The 26,817-nt window shown below is 39.2% G+C and overlaps 1 protein-coding gene and 1 pseudogene across 1 annotated transcript in view; both read right to left on the bottom strand.

Annotated features, from left to right (window-relative positions):
* TSG101 (tumor susceptibility 101) overlaps nt 1-26,817 on the bottom strand; it is a 44,551-nt gene that overhangs the window by 4,481 nt on the left and 13,253 nt on the right. The window contains exons 5-7 of the mRNA XM_072725444.1: nt 18,958-19,084; nt 15,532-15,598; nt 11,071-11,162 (exon numbers count right to left, since the gene is read on the bottom strand). Of these exons, the coding sequence (XP_072581545.1) occupies nt 11,071-11,162; nt 15,532-15,598; nt 18,958-19,084 (286 nt within the window). The remainder of the gene's footprint in view (nt 1-11,070; nt 11,163-15,531; nt 15,599-18,957; nt 19,085-26,817) is intronic.
* Nucleotides 24,720-25,877, bottom strand: LOC112911555 (heterogeneous nuclear ribonucleoprotein A/B pseudogene; annotated as a pseudogene).

The raw sequence follows: 26,817 nt of genomic DNA, 5'->3' as shown, positions 1-26,817 counted from the left end.
CCTGGGTGGCGCAGCAGTTTGGCGCCTGCCTTTGGCCCAGGGCACGATCCTGGAGACCCGGGATCGAGTCCCACGTCAGGCTCCCGGTGCATGGAGCCTGCTTCTCCCTCTGCCTGTGTCTCTGCCTCTCTCTCTCTCTCTCTCTCTCTCTGTGACTATCATAAATTAAAAAAATAAATAAATAAATTATACTAATCACAACCTAGGAAAGGCAAAAACTTAGTGATATGAAGGCCTGATAAATGGCCTGGGTGTGCTAACTACCTACTAGATGACCCTGCTTTTTTTTTTGCCACAGCCAGATCTACCTCTTTAACAAACTCTTAAATCATTCTAACAAAAACAGTTTAATGTTCTTAAATATCAGATCCCATCTTCTACCATTAAATAAGGTTAAGGCTAATCTTCATGAATGATCTTTCCTTTATTAACCCTAATTAATTCCAACTAATAGTTCTTAATATTTATCAGTTTAAAAACATACTTTGAACTTTAAAAAATACCCCAGAGTACAAAAAAGACAAGGATCTGCCAAAAGCTTCCTGCCTGACACTGGAATTTCAAGATGAGAAGGGCAACACAGATCACTGGAAAAGGAGGCATGTACTTACCTCAACATGGACTGGGCCACCACCCATGTTACAAACCAGGAATTGGGCTTTTGTTTTTGTTGTAACACAGAATAGGTCGGAAACTTAACTTTGGTTTGCGAATCAGAAGGGGCAGGTTGTTACAATAACAATGTTTATTATTCCATCCCATATTAAGTTGCTTTAATCAATTTTTTTTCAGGTTTAAATGGAATTAGCATTTTCCCTAAACCTCTTGGTTGGTGTGAGGAACTAAAATTCTAATTGGTTTTCTCCTCCCTGGCAAAAATGGCAAACCAAAGCATGTTGAAGAGAGAATTTCGGTACCATTTCTTGGTAAAAACCTGGTGTCCCTTTGGGACAGGAACAGTCTTATCTGTAAGGAACTGGACTCCTGGAGGGCTTAGCACTGAACTGTGGTAGCTGCTCAGGCGGAGTTATTTGAGTAAATGAAAGCAGTGAGTGTTAAAGTCTGAGAGTTAAATATTTTACGGTATCTTTTGCTTTTCGACACTCTTTCCAACACACGTCCCTTCAAGGCAGTAGAGTTGTGTGGTTATTTATACGCAGCAGTTAAAGTGTTCCATTTATCTGTGTAGAGGTTTTCTGAAGTAATAAAGGATGAAGTGTATTTTTATAACCATCTGGATTTTTTCACACACCAAGTTTTGTTAAAATTATTACCTTAAAGTGGATCAACTTACACTGATGTGAAGTTTTCAAATTTTTTTTTTAAAAACACTCACTGACATTCTGGAATTAATAGTTTCTCCTATGAAATACATTAAAGGAAACACTACCATCCAGCAGCAAATAAGGCCTTCCAAATGAGTCTCCAGCTAAAGCCATTAACATTCAAAATGGGACCCAAGCTGAGGCAGCAGCTTTTGATAAAGGTCACAGTTCACCGGAGGAGGGTGGAAGTGCCAAGATTAGACCTTGTCCTTTCCTCTGCCACACAGACCTAACTATGTAGTATATTTAAACATTTTAAGTCCACCCACTTTCTAAAAAGAAGAGAATTTTTAATTAAGATCTGGAATATGAATGCCAAAAAAGAAACCCTATTAAAATTCAAAACTCTATGAACCTTGACAGTTTAAGGGATTGTTTACACAAATAATAAAGATTTGGTGGGAGAGTCTCTTCTTCTTGATCACTTTTCAAACAAAATAATTTTTTTGCCCTCAGATGTCATAAGAGAAATTTTAATTTCCTTATACGCACTATAACAAGCCTAGGGTTAAGAAGAGTTTGTGGCAAATCGCCATACCTCAAATCCCCACACTGACCTTTTCCCATGCAGAGTCAGATTTCAGAAGTGCCCTTCTACAGTTCCAGATTAGCAGCAATGAATAGGTAACAAAGATTTTGAGAAACAATCCTAAGCAAAACCTCATTTAATGTTAGGTAGGATCCAATTACTGAACGTAAGTCTTAGGAACTAAAACATAATTTAAAAAAACGTTTTCGGGCAGCCCGGTGGCTCAGTGGTTTAGCACCACCTTCAGCCCAGGGTGTGATCCTGGAGACTCGGGATCGAGTCCCACGTCGGGCTCCCTGCATGGAGCCTGCTTCTTCCTCTGTGTCTCTGCCTGCCTCTCTCTCTCTCTCTCTCTCTCTCTCTCTCTGTGTGTGTGTGTCCCTCATGAATAAATAAAATCTTTAAAAAAGAATAAATTTAAAAAGTTTCCTACTATAAGGAAACCAATATATAACCCAATAGACCTTATAATTCAGCAAATAATTCAGGCTCGTATCTTCAAAGTGCACTAGTACAGACTACCTGATTTAAAAGCAGACACTTAAGACAATCAGTTTTATTTCCTAGCAGTACTTGATCAGTTTCCCGTAACTCAAAAAGATCATTTATATTAGAGAATCCAGGGTAATCCCAAAGTACAGGATAACTGAACAGTAACCTTTAAAAACATTCAATTTACTAAAAACAGTTTATCCATTTCTCTCATCCTCCAACCCGGTCTTCTAGCAACCACCACTCTGTGTTCTCGTATCTGTGAGCTCGGCTTGCTTATGTATTGCTTGGCTTATTTACTTTTTAGATTTCACACAAAAGTATCATCATAAGGGTAGTTAGTTGTCTTAGATTTTATTTTGTCTGACTAAACACTAACCTTTCTGAAGTTTCCTCTAACGAACAAAAGTGAATCACTTGCTCAGACCCACATAATGGTCTTTGGTTTGGCATCTGTGCTACAGATCAAACTGTGGAGCCTAAGCAATCCCAAAGATTAAGTTACTATCCCTCAGAAACCAGATCAAGCCCATATTTCCTTTTATAATAAAAACACACAAAAAATAGGTCAATCTCTGAAGTAGGAGGAGCATTCAAATAATTGAATAAAGGCATTCTGATTCATGCTATTAAGTACAAACCTGGCAAAGCCATTAAGCTGCTTAAAAATGGCTTTCATATAGTCTATAAATATGTAAGCTTCTAATACTACTACAATTCTCTGTGTAGGCTATGGAACTTTTCTTCCAAAGAAATCAGGTGACCTCAATTTATCTTTGATTTTTGTTTTAAAGATTTTATTTATTTATTTGACACAGAGTGTGACCAACCACAAGCAGGGGGAGCTGCAGAGGGAGAGGGAGAAGCAGGCTCTCCACTGAGTAGGAAGCCTGATGGGGGGCTCTGTCCCAGGACCCTGAGATCATGACCTGAGTTGAAGGCAGATGCTTAACTTAGCCACCCAGGCGTCCCTCAATTTATCTTTTAAACACTATCAGCGCAGTAATCTTTAAGCTTAAGAAAGTTTCTATAACCACTATCAGTAAGAGAAAGGGTACTTAAAACCATCAGCAGGTTTATGCTTCTTGAAAATAAACATAAACCACAAGGAAAGGTTTACATTAGTTTACATGCAAATTCAAGTTTTCAAAAGTAAGGTAAGTAGGTATGAACCTACTGAGGTATGAACCTCATTAAAATAGGACACCAGGGGTGCCTAACTGACTCAGTTGGTTGGGTATCTGACTCTTGTTTTCGGCCAGGTCATGATCTCAGGGTCCTGGGATCGAGCCCCATGTCGGACTCTGCACTCAGTGTAGAGTCTGATTGTCCCTCTCCCTCTGTTCCTCCCCACGGTTGGCACTTGTGCTCTGTCTCGCAAGCAAGCAAGCAAGCAAGCAAGCAAATAACTAACTTTGAAAGAAAGATAGGATACCAAAGTAGTTACTACTACAAACAAGACATGGTGCTACACAATCATAAAAAACGAGAGATGCGACTAGCAGGCAGAAGCACATGAAAGGGCGTCAGATTCTGGAAGGACAGTTTCTATATGCTCATAAACTCACTAATCCAGGGTGGCCGGAGAGGGAAGAATACTATCAGACAGGACAGTCAAGAAAACCTCATGTTTACCAGCTTCTATCTTCTTTTTTTTTTTTTTTTTCTCCTCCCCCACCCCGCCTCCAGCTTCTATCTTCGAAGGAATGTTACTCCATAGGAAGCTTATTTTTCTTCAAGTTTTTTTTCCTCTTCATTAAATAAATATTGGACGCCTGGGTGGCTCAGCGGTTGAGTGTCTTCCCTTGGCTCAGGGCGTGATCCTGGAGTCCCAGGATCAAGTCCCACATCAGGCTCCCTCTGCCTATGTCTCTGCCTCTCTCTCTGTGTCTCATAAATAAAATCTTTGAAAGAAAAAAAGAAACAAAGACCAACAAATGGAAGATGCAGAAATAATTCTGCTGCAGCATTTACAAGATTTTTCTGCTCCTAACATTTTAATCCTAACCCTATTTTATTTATTTGACAGTGAGATAGAGAGCTCAAGGTGGAATGGAGTGGGGGGAGAGGCAGGCAGAGGAGAAGCAGACTCCCTTGCTCAACAGGAAGCCTCACATAGACTTGATCCAGGACCTTGGAATCATGACTTGAGCTGAAGGCAGACGCTTAACCAACTGAGCCCCTGAGGCGCCCCTGCTCCTAACATTTAAAAAAAGACTTTAATGCAGGTAAAACCAGCTTCTGAAATGTCTGTTAACAGTACTCTACCGGGGCAGCCCTGGTGGCCCGGTGGTTTAGCGCCGCCTTCAGCCCAGGGCATGACCCTGGGGTCCCAGGATCAAGTCCCACATCAGGCTTCCTGAATGAAGCCTGCCTCTCCCTCTGCCTGTGTCTCTGTCTCTCTCTCTCTGTCTCTCTCTCTCTCTGTGTGTCTCATGAATAAATAAATAAAATCTTAAAAAAAAAAAAAAAAAACAGTACTCTACCGAACTTATTGTTTCTGATCCTTATTTATGATTTAGGAAAAAAGTCTTAAGATGACATGACTAAACTCTGAGGTTGTGATATCCAGCACTTAGGAAGATTTCCAAAAGAAATTCTATAGTAGGTACTGGCTTTAACTCTTGGGGTTACCAGTCATAATTTTCTAGTAAAGAATGGAGGTGTCCTGTTGGGTGTCATAGCATACGATGACTCACTGATTAAGGCCACACTTTTTAGTTACTAGACAAAATTACATTAATCATATTAAACTCAAAGGGGTACTCATATATCTATGGTGCCAGGGTAAATGTGATAAGAGGAGCATCATCAATTGAATATTGATATATTTCCCTAAGCATTTTGCCTAGTAACTCCCAGCTAGGATATTCCCAAAAAATGACAAGAAAAAAAAATACCAGTGGGGATAAGCACTATAAAAACCCCAAATCATACCATATGTATTTTAAAAGTCTGAAGACTAGGATTCAGAACTATAAGTCAACTACATAGCGTCCTGAAATAAGCCAGCCTCCAAAGAGAACTTTCACACTGACGAGGATCAAAGGACTGTCAAACTTTTACACCTCTGTGCATTTGACTGGGGCAGAGTGGGTGGTGGTGGTGGTGTGGTTGGGAAGACACCACCTACTACCTTACTTGATGCTCAGATCCATCATTTTTTTTAGGGATCTTGTATGTGAGATGGCTTAATTATTATATTACTATATTAATTATACAGTTATGACAAAAGTTTCAGTTTTGCTCTGCGAGTAATAGAAAAAAGGATCTTTTTAAAAAATTTTATTTATTCATGAGAGACAGAGAAGGGGGGGGCAGAGACACAGGCAGAGAGGGAGAAGCAGGCTCCATGCAGGGAGCCCAACGTGGGACTCGATCCTGGGACCCCAGGATCATACCCTGGGCTGAAGGCAGCGCTAAACCGCTGAGCTACCCGGGCTGCCCCCGAAAAAGGATCTTTGTATTAAGTTTCAATACATATTACTAGTTAGACTTTTTTCTTTTTTCAATATGAACAGATTTGTTCCTTCATTACTAACAACGTATATAACAAATTCAGTGTGACACTGACTTCTCCACAGAGTCTAAACAATGGAAACCGTCCTCAGGAATTACAGCTTCGAGGTTTTGTAGAAATTCATTTTGTTTTGTAAATGTAAGATCCATTATAAAAATAAAGTTTGGTTAGGATACTCTGAATAGCTGTGGCTAAAATTAAGTGAAACATTTGTATGTTTTGCTTTAAAAATAAGAGTCAAAGGTTAAATTTGATTTAGGCCCTAACATATCTCTTTGTAAAATATTAATCAAAGTCCTAGGACAGTGTAACAGTGTAAAGGAAATCCTGTGTAAGGCCAGTAAGTTACAACATACCCTAGGGCTTTATTGTACTGACAGATTTTAAAAAGAAAAACTCTGAGCTAGTTTACTTGGGTATTTGAAACATGACGGAGATCTAACCCATGCACACATATCAGAGGGGAGGGGGACACTGAAGTGGACAGGGCTGATCAGAAAGCACACGTGACTGACTACCTAACATCATGATGGCCAAAGCTTGGCCATTAGCAGTTAACAACTCTACCGGAACATTCTGAACTGAGTCCTTGCAAAGTAGCTTAATGAATGTTACCTTGGGCTTAGGAACAAAAGTATCCAAGTGGAATATAGGACAAATGGCAGGATAAACTTTTCCAGTCTTGAAAAGAAACTATGAAAAAAGAACACAGCATGTGTTTCAAGGGAAAAAAATTATCCAATACCTAAGATTTATGTGTTTTTTTTTTTGTGTTGGAAATACAAAAAGGAGTTGTCCATAAAAATGTGAGGCTTCTTTTTATTGATATCTTTTAAAATAAGTGAGAAGCATTACTTCATATACATAAAGCAAAACCTTCCATCTGGAAAGTGGAAATGGGTTTCCATTTGAATATAGGAAAAGTTAATGATACATATCCCAAAGGCACATCTACCCCTTCTCATGATTATTTGATTCAAAGAACTCTTTCTCAAGATGTGCATTAGCTACATGATTTCTTTCAAGGATAAGAATCTTAACAACAGATCCAAAGTATCCAAAGAACAGATTCTATTCCAGGTTAAGTATAAGGGCAGAAGCACTTCATTTTGTTAATTTCTCTCCTCAAAGTTTCAAAACACTAAGTAAATCAGGGTGAAGACATCTGTAACCACTCTCTGATAAAAGGACTCCACTGAGAAGAAATAAACCTGAAGATTCTGGCACAAAGGAAGTATGGCTCATAGTACATCCTCTGATAAACGTCAGAATGGAGCCAGTTAGTTCATGGACTTTCTTCACACACACACAGTCATAACGTGGGGAGGTTTCATTAGGTGGCTCCACACTGTTGAGAGCACCACGCTGGACCACACTATAGTGACATTCTTGAACACTGGCTTGATAGCCTCCAATCTTTCTTAATCTAGATTACAATATCCAACCACCTCATCATTCCCAAAGCACTGCCACCAGATGCACCACTGACACCGCCAGCACACAGGCATCTGGCAGAGTGGGAATTAACCACTCCCACAGCATGCTACTCTTCCCTATCCAGCAGAATTTGGCCTTCTCCACTGAAATGCTTCATTGGGGACTAAAGCTTCTCTTAAGTACCCATTTGTCAGCCTAGAAAACATACATCCATACCTACACTTAAGCTGTCTTCTGGTATCTGCTGTTAAGAGAACATAAACAAGTATTCATATTGTCTCCTAAACTTACTCTTTATAACTTGATTTGGTGGTCAAGTCATTTTAAACCTTTAAGATCAGAGTTAGGTTCTTACAGTTTTGGCAATACCAACTTGGTGAAAGTTATATGCCTAGTCCTAACAGAAGTGTTTCACTCTTAAGAAACACATACTTTATAATCCAAAAAACAGAAATTTTAGTCTTTAAAAATTTAACTTTTACCCTCAGTTATCAAGAAAAGTTTCTCTCTTCTGATGCCTCTGTTGATAAACAATGCTTACAATGGACAGAAAATCTAAGGAAAGTTGTCCAAATTCCACATCTTTTTCCAGTAGAAAATGTTTTTGATAGTTGCAAAGATGATATACTAAAAATACACCTGGTCTTACAAATGACTCCTAGGAAAAATTTGAGTTATGGATCACCGCTTTTTCTCCCCTTACATAATACAAGTGTATTAAAATATCACTACAGTTGCCCAGACATGATAGGAAAGCAACATGGACAGGTTTTTTTTAATTATTCAACAGCTGTCTTCACTCAGTGGGCTTCAATTTCACAGGAGTGGCTTTACGTCAGATAAAGTGGGATGCTATCTAATAAAAAAGCTATACAATGAAATGACAAAACAAATTTGATTTTCTTTTAAATATTTAAAATCTACATTGACTGGAATCAGAAAGAGCTACTTAAGTCCAGGACCTGCATCCATCCTCATTCTTCTTCAGTACTTTGTTTGAAGAAGTTGCTATAAGGAATACAATCTCCATGACTTCATTTTTATTTTTTTTTTAAAGATTTTTTGAGTGCCCCCCATGCGTGCATGAGTGGAGGGAGGGGCAGAGGGCGAGAATCTTTACGCAGATGGAGCAAGGAGCCTGCTCTATGTAGGGCTCTCAAGACCTGTGAGATCCTGACCTTGAACCGAAACGAGTCAAGACACTCAAGCGACTGAGCCACCCACACGACCCTCTATTACTTCATTTTTATCTTTTAAAAAAATTTTATAAGATTTTATTTATTCATGAAAGACACAGAGGCAGAGACACAGGCAGAGGGAGAAGCAGGCTCCCTGAAGGGAGCTCGATGTGGGACTTGATCCAGGGATCCCAGGACCACGCCCCGATCTGAAGGCAGATGCTCAACCACTGAGCCACCCAGATGTCCCTATTCATCCTTAAATGGTTCTTTTACTTCATGATGTTGGGGATAAATACCAACACCTGCACAGGTATTCATATCAATAATAAAAAGACATGTTGTTGATGTTTTCAGTCAGGTGCTTGTTTTATACCATAAAATCAAAACCTATACAGTGAAACTATAAAGTTATACAAAGTACAAGGATAAACAAACTGCATTTGTTCTCCCTCATGGCCTCGGTAGTACAGAGAATAACAACAACACAATCCTGGCAGCCACTAATATACTGAGGAAATGTTGACTATTTGTGAACTGTAACATTCAAATACTTTTATGCTTCTGCTTTCCTGTATTACAGTTTTGAGGTCCAACAGTGTTGTGTACACTGATGAAAAAAATTAAGTAGGCAAGCAAGGTAGAAAAATACATATTAAAGGATAGCCAAGATTATCATAAAATGTTTCTAGCCTAAGAAAGTACTCTTGAAAAAATATATAATACAAATTTCTTAAAATATATATATATATATATATATATATATATATATATATATATATAAATTTCTTTGATGACCTGTTCTACAAATATAAACATTAAATGTGATTTTAAATACACCATTTCCCCCACATTCCTGATTTTTGGATATGTGGAAATAATCTAGTCTAAGCTATAAAATGCTTCAAACCTATGGCTTCCTCCTATGGCTTAAAATGAGTTAACACGGGCACCTGAGTGGCTCGGTCGGTTCAGTCTAGGCCTAAGAACTCTGGATTGAATTCTGAGTGAGATGGGGAAACACTGCCAGGTTTTGAGCATGGGGGTGACATCATTTATGTTTTAATACGATTACTCTGGATGCTGTGTTTAAAACAGAATATAGGGCCACGGACAGACACAGAAACCTTTTGGGAGACTTTTGAAATAAATTAGATGAGAGACAATGTGCTGACCTGGACTCGCACTGGTTATGATCAGATTCTAGATCTATTTTGAAGACAGTAGGTTCCTGATGAAGAATCTAGGACGATGCCAAAGTAAGAGGACTGAGTAGGTATCAATGGAGATGGGGAAGCTGTGTAGAAAGATGCAAAGTTTAATTCTGGTCATGTTGGACTTGAGATATCTGCTAAATATCCACATGGAGATAGTAAGAAGGCAAGTGCTATGAGGATCTGGAGTTCAGGCTGGAAGCATACATTTGGGAACTGTGGACACAGAAATGGCATTTAAAGCTAAGACTGGAGGAAATCACCAGGTGAGTGAATACAGAGAATGCTAAGGACTAGGGCAAGAGGCCCACCAACATTAAGAAAAGGAGGGACCGTAAAGAAGTCTGAGTATGTGTATTCGCAAGCCAGGAGGAAAACCGAGTATGGTGTTCTGGAAAACAAGAGAGGAAAGTGTATCAAGGAAGGAGTAACCAACTATGCCAAATGCTACTGACAGGCAAAGTAAGTGGAGAGGAGTAACTACTTGTTGGATTCAAGCCTATAATGGTCATTAGTGACCTTGACAGAAGCAGCTTTAGTGGAATGGTATGAAGGAATCCCAAATGGAGCAACTTAAGAGAAAAGAGGAACTGAAGATAATGGAGTACAGATAATTGTTTTGAGGAGTTTTGCTTGCAGAGGGGAATGAGGAAATGGAATAGTGATGAGAAAGTTGAACCAATAGGAGGATTTTTAAAGGTTAGTTTGGGGCATTATTTTTTTTGTGTGTTGATGAGGAGCAATCCAGCAGAGAAGAACTGATGATGGGAGGGAAGAACTGCTGAAATGACTGGCCCCCGAGTGAGGGAGAAAGGATAAGATTTTGTGGAGCAAAGATAACTAATCTATGAGAGAAGGCAGGTATGTGGTACAGGTGGTGGCAGACAGGCATGCAGCGGGGAGGGGAATCCGTAGAAATTCTTGTACTGCTTAAATCTTCTCAATTGAAGAAAATTATACTTCAGGCACCCTAAAAAGCCAACACTGAACAGCAAGAACTACTGGCCTGTAATAATTTGCAATATACCCAGCAGTGCTTTCTTCTCCTAAAGATGCTCATCTGTTTTTACATATAACCACGCCAGGGAAATCGAAGTATCTGTTAATAGTTCAACCCATACAAAGTTCATCAACAAAAATATGTGACCCATAGGAAAGAGTGAAAAGAGTCAATCATTTCTTTTTGTGCCCTGCTAGAAGGCTCATTTACATAATGATAAACCACCTATTTCAAGTTCTGGATTATAGGACATTGTCCATTAAGAGTTTTTCCTGTAACAGGAATATTCTAACATTTCACATGTAAAAATGAAACACACTTTTCACAACAGGAGACCATGACTTTGGGAGAAATACAGTTTTGAAGAGTACTTACCAACAGTGGCCACAGGAGGCTGGGAAGGGTACTGAGAACTTGTTGTGGCAGGATACTGACCACCAGGTGGGTAAGGACAGCCTGGATAACCACTGAAAAAAGAATTTAAAAACCCATTAAATGTTAAGATGACTCAACACTAGAGTACCTTTAAGAACCCCATTCAGGATGCTAAGCTTGACATTTTGTTATATCAGTTGATGACTTTTAAAGCTACAGGTGTCTATTCAAACTAAGTTCTAGAGAAGTTCCATTAATGACATTGGGTCACTCTTCAGTAAATGGTTAAAATATTCTTGCTTGGCCCTATTTATTGATGGTTGTCTTCACAGGGAGCAAAAAGCAACTAGAGTATTTCTAAGGGCAGTTGGACAGTATCAAAACTGAAAGTAACCACAATTTTGTGAGAACTTTCTCATTCTAATTAATTAGCCTATCAGGGAAATTATATTATTTAATTTTTACCTATGGTTCATTGATAGCCTTTGTGAGTATCTGATCTGAAAATTCTCCTCTTTAAACAGTTTTAAAAATAATCTTCTCACGCTGTGGACAGTTTGTCTCACTCATTTATTCATATCAGAGTCAGGAGAAACTTTCCTTAAAAGTATTCTCCTCCAATCTTTTATCTAACATTGTTTTTTAAAAAATCATTAACAGGGCAGCCCCGGTCGCCCAGCGGTTTAGCGCCACCTTCAGCCCGGGGCGTGATCCTGGAGACCAGGGTTCGAGTCCCACATCAGGCTCCCTGCATGGAGCCTGCTTTTCCCTCTGCCAGTGTCTCTGCCTCTCTCTTTCTCTCTGTGTCTGTCATGAATAAATAAATAAAATCTTAAAAAAAAATCATTAATAATATCCCTGACAGTCATCTTTCTCTATTGAACACTGAATATCATTTTGCTATAACTTCTACCTAATGGTCCTAAATTTGCATTCTGGAAAACTAAGTGAATAGGAGACTTCTAACATCAGCCTTCTTTTTAGGTGAAATCTTTTAAATTCCTTCAACCATTCTTCACAGGACATGATTTTTCAGGTCTAGTCACCTTCCTCTGAATGCTTACTGGTTTAGCAGTGTTTCCCTTACAATGGGAGAAGAAAAGTAAAACAAGATGATCACTAGCTACCTGTTGGGCAACAAATCTTGATTAGTTTTCAGATCTATGACAACTGCAATTCTGATCAATCTGCCTTGTACAGGTCCACTAAAATTACTATGAAACCCAGCCAGTTGAGAGTCTTGGGGTGAGAGCCCTGAGTTCGGAGTCAATAATCCCTTTCCAGTGCAGTGGCTCAAAGATTCTACTGTTTGTACTACCAGCACACACTTTATTGCTTGTCCTCAACAAAAAAATTTTGTAGAGCTTGTTGAAGATTCAATATAATCACAATACTCCCTCATTTATCAGTATAAAAGCAAAATCAAAGAAGAAAACAGCAGGCAATTCTGTTCCTCCCAGACACATGCAAAAGGCTTACTGAGCGCTGCTTTTGTTTCTGGTCTCTTTAGTAATAACCCTGCTACTGTGGTGCCAGGAAACAGTGCCAATCTTACTGAAATCTCTGAATCTACGGTTTTGCAAACTGGGATAAACATGTTTTTTTCTGGGGTTACTCCCCTTTTGTGTACCTTTTAAAAGCAATCTGTGATCACATTGCTGGATTTTTCAGTAACCTGGTATAAAACTTTTCTAGGCCTACAGACATAAACTTCCAAGAACTCCCATGTCTCTTAGTTTGCTCAATTTCTTCTTCATGGTTATGCTCTACATTCAGGGTTAATAATTTTTCCTGAGTAAAGAACCGAGTAGTACTATTTTCTATCTTTGTACATTATTAAACGATTTGCTCTATATGTAGCACATTTTTTTCATATTCTGAAAAGCCCTTTTAAAACTACATATTTAAAAAGAATTTTCCAATACTCTTATGTTTCTTTTTTGTTATGTACTCCTTCACATTTTACTTTTATTATATTTAAGGCACCGTATCTAAGTGCTTAAGGTAGGAGCTAAGGTATGAATCCATTTCTTCCTCAAGATGCTATCACAACAGGGCACGATCCCTGTAAACCTGATAGAATCAAGGAAATAAGAAATGTCAAGTAAAAAATCAAGAGATGTAGAATGGAAAATCACTATCAGCTAGAAGAGATCAGGGGAGGTTCTGGGAGATCTGGAATATCCATGGCAGCTGCACCTTTATTCTTTTTTATTTCCTTTACTCCTAACCCTATATTCTTCAACTACACAAAAGTGTTTCCCTCCTCTTCCTGGGACTGCTGGGGGCTTTCACATCTTTGCTGACATAAAATGAGTGGGCTGGACTTGAGAACTGGAAAGCATCCCCGCAGTCATAGAACATTAGAACTCTCTCCTGCCCCTTCCACCTTTGAACACCGCATTTCCTTCTTCAAGGTCCTCCTGGTAAACATGTTCTTTCATTTCTGAAGCTATTACTGAGCTCCCACCTCCACAGCAGCTGTGACCCTCCCCCCCCCCCGGAGTTCTATTTATCACGGCACTTACCACTGTCTGTCTTTTCTAATACCAGGAACTGGTTCCTAATACCTTATTACATGCGTGCTAGTACACAGACCCAAACTGGAACAACCATTCTTGACATACCTTTTAGTTTCCTTGTATACATGCTGCAGGTGCTAAATTAAACTTTCAAAAGATCTTAAGATTTGGAAGAGAACTTAGAGATCATCTAGTCCAACTTTCTAGAGCAAGAATAAAGACTCTCATATTCATTGTTTTAAGATAAAGATTCTTCTTGAGTCACTGATTTATTAATTCTCCTTTAGGACAAAGGGAGAAGAGAAAGAGGTTCTGAAGCTCTTCTGCCAAAATCTTTTATATACAGAAAGATACAGATGGCAATTTGAATACAGTTACCCTTAATAACTCCTTAGCATATTACTTATATTTTGAGATTAAACGTTACATTTCAAAGGAAAAAAACATCAATCTTTGAAAACAGGCTGTCTCAAAAAGGAACTTCTTACAAATAACCTCACAAAAGACACTTTTATGGTTACCTAAGTGAATAAGATTTACAGTTTTGTCAATATTTTCCACCTTCATTTTCATCTACAAGTTTCTCTGAAATGGCTTCATTTTTCAGGAGTCCATTTCCTTATTGTACTTCCCACAACCACTTCCTTATGTCCAAAGTTCTTTCTTACTACTGACCATTAATTGTAAAAGCTTGTAATTTCAAGGCTTCAGACAAGAAGATTCCATTTCTAGAACTTAATCAGAAAATTAAATACCTCAAGAAATCGAAAACTTACAGCCTGTTTCTCTTATTACAATCCTAGGAATCTTTTCTCATTGTCCCTGACAGGTACTCATCTAGTCTGCTTACCTCTCTAATACAACAGAATGCTTACTACCTTGTAAAGCAAGTCTCTGAAATTAAGAAAGATCCGGAAATAAATAAGATTGCTAAATTTAACTTATATGATCCTGCATATTATATATGTACATCAGGTGTTCAGGAATCTGGCCACATTTATCTGTGAGGGTTATGTGAAGCTAAAAAGAGTTATTAGCAGGGTGAAAAATTTCTTGTTGCTAGTTAAAGTAGCCAGAAATCTCACCTGGACACTGGTATACGCCATCTTGCATTTTAAGTCAACCCAAAGAGACCACTCTTCGGAAAGCAGCCCTAGATTACCACTAAAACTACACATCTGAAACATGGGTTAATAATTATTTCTTATTGATTTTCAAATGTCTTACTCATAGACTGATCTCACAATTAACTTAACCTTCTTGAATTATGTTATCAAATGGATAATAAAGGTTGGCAGTATAGTCTTTGAACTAAATGAATAAATAAGACTGACCTGATCATATGAACCATTAATCCATTCCCTGTAATTTACAGAAACATTAAGTTTTTTTTTTAAAGGGTATTAAAATATAGGGGAGCCTCAGTGGCTCAGTCAGTTGAGCATCCGACTCTTGATTTTGGCTCAGGTCACAATCTCAGGGTTGTGAGATTGAGCCCCCACACCGGGCTCCTCACTAGGCGTGAAGCCTGCTTAAGATTCTCTCTCCCCCTCCCAAAAAAAAAAAAAAAGGTATTAAATTATTTTTTCTCCTTGAACTCATTATAATTAGTATTCCATTACCCTTTTGGCTACTTAAAGTAAATATATAAAGGTGTTAAAAGGAGAGCAAGCAAGGATTTAAATGTCCAAAACTAATCAAGATCATTATCATTATCTCACTCTTTCCTTCTCCCTAAATAGAATGAACCTACATTTCTCTAGAATGGAAAAAACTCTTTTGGAATTCTATACATACCATAAAATTTCACCAGTACACCAAGTCTTACCTTCCACGATATTGTAGTTAAGTTTACTTTACTGCTCTAGTTAGCACCCATTATTTCAGCTCTAGATCTAACAGAATTTCTAATACAATTATTCAAAAGATTTTTCATTACCTGGGGTTGGGAGGATATCCAGATGGATATGCAGAGATTCCACTTGGCATGCTTGGCATATAGGAAGCTAAAAATAATTTTTAACATTTTAAAATAATATGCATAATCCTGGATATATGGGCTATCACATAAGACATACATCACTCTCAAACCACTGCAAAATTTCATATGAGTAAAGAATCCAAATCTCAGCACCAAAACAAAACAAAACACTCCACCCATATGAGTTCTTTACTGCAAGCAGTATCTTCAAATCACAAAATTCTCAATGCATTAACTATGAGGCATTACAATACACATGACAATCCCAACAAGGAATAACCAGCCAACAGGTCAACCTGGTCAGCTCTTCGTATTCTCAGTCTGTAACCTGAGACAGCAGGTGGTTCAACTGGAATTTGCAGGAAGTTAATTCTGCCCTCCTCTGGTCCAAGGTCAGCTTCCTAGAAAGTGCTCTCTTTATTATATCTAAGAAATCTTTTGATATTTCTTGTAGGATCATGTTGACCAATTTGCACAGCTGGTTTTGTTGGCTTGAGAACTTTAAAAGACTTCAAATTACTATGAGAAGTCCTTTACAAAACATATATTCAGCCAGACTGGTTAAAATCAAAACAAAAAATTGGAAGTCCTGGGGAAAAAAAGTTCAAATCTAGCAAGCTTAAAGAATGGTTTACTTTTTAGAACACTAAGGACCTAGAACTGGTCAGTGGTGCCAGGAGGCTAATCAATATAGGGGAAGAAAAAGAGAAGTTAATTTTGACTTTAATTGGAAATGATTTGTCTGAGAATCAGTTTCTCAGTGAAATTTTTCTCACTGAGTACAATGATGAATTAGCTCTTAATCCACTCAATAAATATTCTAGTGCCTTCTATGTAACCAGCACCAGGAATCTGATAAAGAACTCTTGGCTTCAAGTTGCAGGAGATAAGGAATAATAATTTTTCAGAGTGATAATGTTATGACAGGAGAAGTCAGAGTTTTACACACACACACACACACACACACACACACACACACACACACACCATACAGGAGGCAGCTAATCTAAACCTAGGAGGTGGGGGTAAATAAAAGTGAAATAGTAGAGGAATAGTATGTAAAGGCTTGGAGGCAAGAGAGGTGGAGGCTTCAAGAAACGAACTTTTAAAGTGCAGAATGTAGTGGGTGGGAGACCTACACACTGGGCTCCAAGGGCCTCAGAAATCTTAACCAGAGTTGCTGAGCATACAGTCTCCAAGTATCAGTGTTCACAGTCTTCCTACTAGGATGAACTACAGATGTTATAAGTAAATTTTTTTCTTAAGTGTAATGAAGCTAGGAAGATGGCCAATGCTATTTCAGAAAGGGAAAAAAAAAAAAAAACCTCCTGAAATGTCTCAATTGCTGGATTCCATAAGACATTTTTTCTTCCTGGGCAAAGTGCAATTGATCTTTAAGAACATCAAAACACAAGGCTACTATTAAGTGTCAACAACATATATGGTTAATTACTACCCCCTCGTGCTAGTTTTAGTCTGTATACATAAGCCACCACCTCATGGTTCTTCGTAATCAGAAGCAATTTTCCTTTTCTAAGGTTCTGAAAAGGTACTAATTCCACTAAAGCCTTTAAATTTTGATTCTTAGAAACAAATGTTATTTGGATCCAAGACTGTCAAGGAAGAAGAAAATGAGGTAAAGTAATTTTAGAGCCAGAATAAAATGGGATACAAATACACATAACATACAGGGTTAATATAAGGATTAAATAAGAATGAATATGAAGTCCTTAGCTGTGTCTCCAAGTTACAACTCAATGCTGATTATGATTGTTAGTTGTCAAAAAATGAGGTTTGGCTATTACATCTTTTAATGTGACTCATTGCTAGCTCAAAGTCATCCTAAAGAGGAGATAAAAAAATGTTTGGAGTAATGGTAAAAATAGTAATAGAAGTATATAATTTCTGAACTAGGAGATAATATTTATCCAAATTTCCATTCATTGGTGTGTGTGTGTGTGTGTGTGTGTGTGTGTGTATGTGGGAATGGAATTTGGACTTTTATCTCTTTATAGTCACACCTACTACTAATAATTAATATTGTTTAAATGTATAAGAAGTATTAAAACTGGAATTAAAGGACAATAAATTGGTCTCTTGTAGTAATTTACTTAAATCAGCTATAGACTGTTTAATGTGATATACAGTGAGTGCAAAATTAACTGCAAAAATAATCTCTTTCCTGCAGGCTCTTTCTGGAATGCTGCACTTCCAATGTCAATATAAAACTGGAAGAAATTTAGGGAAAAAATGTTGCTTAGGAGACTGCCTCAAATTCTGAAAAGGTTATCTTCAGTGGTCTCTAGCTGTTACTGGAGAAAAACAAACGCAAATAGCAAACTAGGAAATATTTTGGTATTTCAAACTTAAAAGAGCAAGGTGGTCTAATCTCAGGTACTAGAGTCAACAGAATTTATTAAGATGAAAACAAATTTCTGGTCCAAAAGAATTACTAAAACTTTTCATAAAAGAGCTACTAATTCCTAAAACCAAACTTATTCTGTGAAGGCAGGGAAAGAAAAGGAAACAGGTTCAGAAAGTTCTTTCTGTTAATTTCCATTCAGCTTGTGAGTCAAGATGTTCCTCAAGACAGAACAGATTAAAAAGAGAACTCTCCGTATGAGAAAAATGAAAGCTCACATAATCTAACAAGTTTTGCTTAATTATAATCTTCAACAAACTTGTTAAAAAAAAAATCACAGCTCAAAAAAAAAAAATCACAGCTCAAAACACAATGAAATCAATACAGGTTTAGTAAAGTTAAAACAAGTAAGTACCACCAACTCTCAATTATCCAGGGTGATTTGAAAGTATTAATAAGAATTACTGAAAAAAAAAAAAACAACAACAATAGAATAATGTATATCAACCAGGGGAGAGTACTGACACCCTCTCCACACCAGATAAAATCATGAATTGGCTGTACTAAAGAGAAGAAAGCTGAGAGCTAGATGTCCATTTGTGTAACAGCCAGAATAGCAGAATGTGAATGATTTATTTGACTCTAATTGATTCTTATCTACAACACTGATTCTGCAGTTGCATAGAAAAGCAGGCTACCTTTTGAGTTATATGTTTCCAAACTGATCATAAAGGGCTATTCCATGGCATGCATGATAATGATAAAAAATAATTCTAGCTCTATTTCAGCTTTCTCTTCCACTTTTGAATCTAGCACACTCATAGTTAGATTTCTACCCACAAATGAAAGCCCAAATGCCCGTCTTTGGTGGGAATCTGTACATGCAGATGTGTGGCCTCAGAATACCTCCAAAAAATCCACTAACTGGGTAAGCTAAAAAGTGAAGGCATGAAAAAAATTTTTTTACAAGGTTTTACGTTTTGTTTGTATGAGTTTAAAAATCAAAACTTAATTATACTTACTATTTGGTGGCCCTGTTGCCTGGTATGGTGGATAAGATGCTGAAATAGTGGGACGAGAGAAGACTGGGGGTTCATCTCCAAACACCACAATCATGACCTGAATAAGCCCCAACAAGTCTGACTGAGGCTAAAAACAGAATACAAATGAAGTCAGCTACAAATTTATTTTTTGGCAAAAAGGAAAAGTTCAGTCATTTCTTACTGGTTTTCAACTGAGCTTGATAACTTTTGTAGGATCCCAAACATGGGGGATCCTTGGGTGGCTCAGCGGTTTCGTGCCTGCCTTTGGCCCAGGGCGCGATCCTGGAGTCCCAGGATCGAGTCCCACATTGGGCTCCCCGCACGCAGCCTGCTTCTCCCTCTGCCTGTGTCTCTGCCTCTCTCTCTCTCTCTCTGTCTATCATAAATAAATAAAAATAAATCTTAAAAAAAAATCCCAAACATGAAAATTCTATTTAATAATTTAATAAAGCCAGGTGATTTTCACTTATCATTTATATGTAGCAAACGTGTTGCTTCATATATATATAAATGACACCAGTGAAAGCAGTATAATGCAAAATTCAGATAATATTGTTTTTCATTTGACTCCATACAGCTAACTAAAGCTTGTATTTCCTATGGACAAATGAAATCTTCTGGTACAAATTCAGAGATGGATGTAAGCAGTAGTCACAAATATTATTTAAGGCCTTTAAAAGATAACAATGTTACCTTGCAACCATGTTCTGAGGCTCATTTTTTTGTTTTAAAGATTTATTTGGGAGGGCAGGGGGACAGAGAGAGAATCCTCAAGCAGATTCACCGCTGAGTGCTGAGCCTGAGTTGCAGCTTGATCCCGAGACCATGACCTGAGCCAAAACCAAGAGTCGGACACTCAACTGACTGAGCCACCCACATGCCCTTTGAGACTCTTTTTTATTAGATAGTATTATGAACTCTAAAATTATAGGTATACTCTTTGAGAGAGAGCATGAGTGTGCACTTGAGTGGTGGGGTAGCAATCTTAAGCAGCTCCACACCGAGTGTACAGCCTGCCTGACGTGGGGCTCACACTCTTATGCTCCTGAAATCATGACCTGAGCTGAAGTCGAGAGTTGAAGGCTTTTTTTTTTTTTTTTAAGATTTTATTTATTTATTCATGAGAGACAGAGAGAGAGGCAGAGACACAGGCAGAGGGAGAAGCAGGCCCCATGCAGGGAGTCCGATGTGGGACTCGATCCTCGGACTCCAAAATCATGCCCTGGGCCAAAGGCAGGCGCTAAACCACTGAGCCACCCAGGGATCCCCCGAGAGTTGAAGGCTTAACGGACTAAACTACCTTGGCGCCCCAGGTATACTCTATCTTAAAATCACTAGATGGTTGTACAAAAGACACATATTATTAAAGATTATTTCCTTCCAATACCAGTTACAAAGAGGGTGCTTGTTTTTCCAAAGGTTGCTAAGCTTCTCTCTCAAGTATCTATTGACTACTGACAGAAGACAAACTATATTCTAGGCAAAGTTGTTCAAAGCAGCTTATTTGATGGCTCCATTTTTTACCACTTAACCTATTCTCTGTGGATCTCATATACTTCATTCACTAGTTCATCAGGATTACAGTCATCTTGATCAGCTGATCATCTTCATAACATCTCTTCTCCTGATAGAAGTGTTTGCTATTTTAAACTTTCCCAAGGACCAAATTCATCTCCCGTGTTCAATTTTGCCCCAACTTTTGGACAATGACAAGGACTAACACCACAGAAAGCTTCCTGTGAAAACCTGCTAGCTCCCACTATCCCTATATATTTTGTTTGTGAATTTAAGATTTTATTTACTTATTTGAGAGAGAGAGAGAGAGGACAAAGAGGCAGAGCAGCAGGCAGAGGGAGAAGCAGATTCCCCGCTGAGCAGGGAGCCCAATGTGGGGCTCGATCCTAGGATCATGACCAGAGCTGAAGGCAGAAGCTTCACCAACTGAGCCACCCAGGTGCCCGTTTGTGAATTTATAAACTGAGACTGGGGGCAAGTGCGTGCAGTACTTGTAGCACAAAGGAGCACAGACTAGAGATTATACTGGTGTGGGGGGATGTGGTTATTGAAGACACAGTCTTTTATCTCCTGTTAATTATCTGGTCCAACAAAACTCCCAAACTAAATCATAACCTCATACATTTAAAAAATTGAGATTAATTCACATACCATAAAACTTACCTTCTAAAGTATACAGTTCGGTGGTTTTTTTCCATCACCACTATCTAATTTGAGAATATTTTCATCATCCCTAAAAGAAACCCACACCCACTAGTAGTCACTTCCCATTTCCTCCCTCCCCCAGCTCCTGGCAACCACTAATCTATCTTCTGCCAATAGATTTATCTATTCTGGACATTTCTTTTTTTTTTTTTTTCTGGACATTTCATATAAATGAAATCATGCAATACAGGACCGTTTATATCTGGTATCTTTCCCTTAATGTAATGTTTTCAAAGTTCATCCAGGTTGTAGTAGGAATCAGTTCATTCATGCATCTTCATGACCATAGTTTTGCCAGGACAAGTTTTAGTTTAATTCTTTGTCATACCATTACTTTCACACAAAATTCTTTGAAGGAAGAAAAATTAATCAAATCTTTAATATCTACTTCCTGGCATATTATAAAGCAATAGGTCATGAATTCAGACTAATTCAGAATGACAAATGACTAATTCAGAATGACAGAGGATATGAAAAACATAGGAAAACTGCAGCCTATGAATCAACAGGTAATACCTTTATAAAACTGCTTTCCCACTGAAGACCTGCAAACCTCATGTAAAATTCATCTCTTCCTGAAACCCCCTCACTACTTGTTTCTCCAGCAATAAAAAGGGTCAGATTTTACATTCTTAGTAGTACAGGATACATATTCAGGATTAGGATCAATAAGCGATTGCAATAGTTAGATCCAGCTAAATAGCAACAGCCCTACTTTATTTTCTGTCATGCTAGGTGACTGCAATGGCCACCTAAGCGGCTTCTGGTTTTACTTGCTTATGACTGAGAGTTTTTTTTTTAAAGATTGAGAGCATGCACAAGCAGAGGCAACTAGCAGAGGGAGAGGGAGCAGCAGACTCCCCGCTGAGCTGGGAACCTTGTGTGGACCTCAATCCTGGGACCCTGAGATCATGACCTGAGCCGAAGGCAGATGCTTTAATGACTGAGCCAACCAGGTACCCCAAGACTGAGAGTTTTCTGTGAAAGTTCAAGCTCCCCCTTCTGTAACAGAGAGATGTTACTGAGAATCAGCTGTTCAGGCAAGGACTACATACTCCAGCCCTTCTTGCAACTAGTTTTTACCAATGGGTCATAAGTAGAAGTGATTTAACTTCTAAGGCAAGGTGGATAAGAAAGGGGGTACTCCTTTACCACTCTCCTGATGCTGGGCATTCTTGACACAGAGGACTACACCGGCCTGGGAGACAGGGACACCACAAATTGGGAAGAGCCTCAGTTCCAAGCACCGAGTAGAGGAAAGCTGCTTGCCACGTGGACTATTATGTGGGCAAGAAACTTCTACAGTGTTAAGCCTCTTAGCATTTTGGGGTTTATGTTTTTTTTTTTTTTTTTAAAGATTTTATGTATTTATTTCTGAGAATACATAGAGAGGAGAGAGAGAAGCAGAGACACAGGCAGAGGGAGAAGCAGGCGCCATGCAAGGAGCCTGACGTGGGACTCGATCCCGGGTCTCCAGGATCAGGCCCTGGGACAGGCGGTGCTAAACTGCTGAGCCACCCGAGCTGCCCGGGGTTTATGTTTTGAAGCAGCTAGTGATTATTAATCAGAGCTCATTAATATTTCACCTAGTATACTTCAGATATTATACCAAATAATCATTGCTTTCAATATCCCAATCTTATTTAATAAGTCTAAAATGACTCCCAAGTGTCTACTTAAGGACAAGACAATCGGGATCCTTCAAGGTATAGCCTTGAATTCCATACTAAATTTAGCCACCGTTGTGTCTTTGCTATTAGATCTGTGAAATCTGTCATATATACAGAAATGATCTATGTAACTTTAAAGAGAAACAATAAACAAAATACCTGGGAGTCATTGTCCAAGCTAAGAAAAAGAAGATAAATAGTAACTCAGCTCAGACTGCATCCTCTCTATCTCCTTAAGAGGAAAACCACTTCTCTGATTTAGTAGACAATTATTCTTTCACTTTATTTTAAACATACTGCCTTATGAATGATTTCCTAAACTGTGCGTTTAATGTGGCCTGTTTTTGAACTTCATATGAATTTAATCGAACTGTATATTCTATTGAGATTTGTTGCTTTTGTTCAATGTTTGAAAGATGCATTACTGTTAAAGAGTACAGCTATATTTAACTCATTTTGATTGTTGTGTGGTGTTCCACCCAATAAATATACTACAACTTCTTTATTCATTTTCCTGTTAATAGTCAGCTAGATTGTATCCAGGCTTCAGCAATGTATACTATTATCCACATCTCTGCTGTATTTTCCAGTATGCATGTGCAAGGATTACTCTTGTGTAGGAGTTCTCAACCGGGGGTGATATATTTGCCCCTCAGGGCATATTCAGAAATGTCAAGAGACATTTTTGGTTGTCACAACTGGGTGTTATGCTACTGGCACCTTGTGGCTAGAGGCCAGAGATTCTACAGCCTAAAATAGACAAGACAGGCCTCCCACAATAAAGAATTACCTGACCTAAAATGTCAATAGTGCTAGCTATATACCTAGGGGCAAAACTGCTGGGTCACAGGGCGTGTGCTCACAACTTTACTAAGTAATGCAAACTGGTTTCCAAAATAGCTGTGTCAATTTTACTTCCATCAGTGGTGTCAGAGTTCTCTTTCTCCATTTCCTCATTAACTCTTAGCTTTGTCAATTTGTAGCACATAATTGATGGGTATGTAGTGGTATATCACTGTGGTTTTTTTTTTTATTAAAGATTTTTATTTATCCATGAGAGAGAGACACTGAGAGAGAAAGAGACAGAGAGAGAGAGGCAGAGACACAGAAGGAGAAGCAGGCTTCATGCAGGGAGCCTGACGTGGGACTCGATCCCGCAACTCCAGGATCACACCCTGGGCTGAAGGCAGCGCCAAACCACTGAGCCACCCGGCTGCCCTATCACTGTGGTTTTAATTTACATTTCCCTCACTACTGGCAGGGTTAAACAAATTTTCATGTTTACTGGTCACTAGGATTTCTAATTGTGAAGTACTTACTTGTTCAAGAGTTTATTTTTCTACTCAGTTTCTTTCTTTTATGATTCCCAAGTTATTTTTATATTCTGGATATATTTCTGAGGGTATTAAGTATTACAAATATATTCTTCCATTTGTGGTTAGTCTTTTCATACATTTTTTTGGGGGGGGGGCTTAAATTTTTATTTCAAAAGCTTGGATAGCTTCAATATCCAGGTCCTGGCAAAATCAGGACACGTGTAAAATACCTTACATTAGATTCCCAAAAGGTACCAAAAAGCACAGTAAAATTAGCACTTCCATTAACAGGAAATGTATGACACAAATAATATAAAATTAAAAGGTGAAAAAAAGGTGATGCTGGTTTTCTAGGATACAGTTTACTCTTCACAAGCAGGGTCCACAGGTCCAGGCTGCAGCACAGCAGCAGGAAGCAGACCCTCCAATCTAGCTCTGGGAACCTGAGAATAAAATCAGCCCATAATGCCGCTCTGGCCTCAGAGACCCCACACGCTGCCTACAAACTAGAGCTCTGGAAATAGTCAACAGGAGATTGATTTCCAGGGGGGAGATTTAAATAAGATGCACATGGGACAGGCCATAGAAAGTATGCCAAGTTAAATTTGGTACATAATTGTGTTCACTCGATATCCAAATAAAGCGTGTGCGATCAGTCGGGCATCCTGCTGAATGAAGCCTCAGTATGGCTTGTAGTTATTCTGGTGGCCGCCGCGTCACTGGCTCTTCCCATAATTTGTACTACCCTGACTGTAGTCATAGCTGGGGCCGTAGCCGTAACAGCCATAGGGCAAGTAGTCGTAGCTGCCAAAGCCGGGCCCGTAGCCCTGCTGGTAGCCATAGCCCTGGTTCCAGTAGTTGCCATAGCCCTGATTCCAACTCTGACTCTGACCTCCACTTCCACCACCACCGCCGCTGCCCCGGTTCCCTCGGTTGCGGTTCCCACGGCCCCCAGAGCCATACTGCTGCTGCTGCTAGACCTCTTTGGGTTGGACCACCTTGATTTCACACACTTCCACTGATGGTATGGAACTTTTTCTCCAGAACCTTCTTCACAGGTTCTTCTTCTTTAAAGGTGATGAAGACAAAACCTCGTCTTTTGTTCGAACTTTGGATCCATTGGAAGCTCAATGGCCTCAATCTCCCCAAACTCGCCGAAGTATTCTCTGATCTTCTCCTCAGTGGCTTCAGGATTCAGACCCCCTACAAAAATTTTCTTTACCGGATCCTTTTTCATGGCCATGGCCTTTTTGGGGTCAATGACACGGCCATCCAGCCTGTGTTCCTTCTGGTCTAGAACCTTCTCCACACTGGCTGCATCTTTGAAGAGGATAAACCCAAACCCTCTTGACCGGCCAGTGTTTGGATCCATTTTTATGGTACAGTCAACGACCTCTCCAAATTTGGTAAAATAATCCTTTAGGTCCTTTTTGCTGATATCCCAGCTCAGGCCTCCAACAAACATTTTTCCCGCGTCCTCCTCGTTCTTGCTGGCATTGATCTGGTCGCCCTCGGCGCCGTTCTGGTTGCCGGCCGGGGGCGCCGCGCTCCCGCCTCTGGCGGCCGTCACGGCCCCGGTGCCGGACCCCGCCGGTGACTCGCCTTCGGGGGCGGCCTCGTGTCTGTTCTCCGTGGCGCCCGTCGTCCCCATGGGCTGCTCCTCACCCACTTCCGACATGCTAGGCCGAGGCGCGGCAGCTCTCGGCCCGCACGGTGCCGCCGCCTGACAATGCCAACTCGTGGCGCTCTTTATAATGCCGGGCCAGGCCCACCTCACAACAAGGCGCTCTTTTCATACTTTTTAATGTCTTTAATGAATAGTTCTCAATTTGTACAAATACAAGATAAAATTTATTGCTTTTCTAATAAATACTTTGTCTTTTAAAAAAATATTTAAAAATATTTTATTTATTTGATGGAGAGAGAGAGAGAGAGAGAAAACACAAGCAAGGGGAAGTGGCAGGCAGAGGGATAGGAAGAAGCAGGCTCCCAATGTGGGGCTCAATCCCAGGACCTTGGGATCACTACCTGAGCCAAAGGCAGACACTTAACTGATCCATCCAGGCACCTTCTCCTTTTTAAAAAAGATTTTATTTACTTATTTGAGAGAGAGAGAGTATGAATGGGGGGGGGGGGGGGGCGCGCGGGTGTGATTTCCCACTGAGCAGGGAGCCAGACGAGGAACTAGATCCCAGGACCCTGAGATCATGACCCGAGCTGAAGGCAGAAGCTTAATCAACTGAGCCACCCAGGCACCCCAATATTACTGTCATATATCAAGTGTTTATAAATAGGGGATCTATTTGTTTTTTTTTTTTTTTAAGATTTTATCATTTAAAAAAAAACAGATTTTATTTATTTATATGAGAGAGAGCACTAGAGTGAGAATGAACAGGGGGAAGAGGAGAGGGAGAAGCAGCCTCCCCACTGAGCATGAATCCTAAGATCATTACCTGAGCCAAAGTTAGACTCTTAACCGACTAAGCCACCCAGGCGTCCCTCTAGATTATTATGTTCCATCTATCTATTTGAATATATCCATTAAAATACTATAATTCTGTGCTATATTAGTTTTATAAAACATTTTGACATGTGTAGGGCAAGTCCCTTCTAACTTATTCTTGGAGAGGGTC

The sequence above is a fragment of the Vulpes vulpes genome, chromosome 11, assembly GCF_048418805.1.
Source record: "Vulpes vulpes isolate BD-2025 chromosome 11, VulVul3, whole genome shotgun sequence".
Lineage (NCBI taxonomy): Eukaryota > Metazoa > Chordata > Mammalia > Carnivora > Canidae > Vulpes > Vulpes vulpes.
This window is presented reverse-complemented; position numbering and strand designations above follow the sequence as displayed.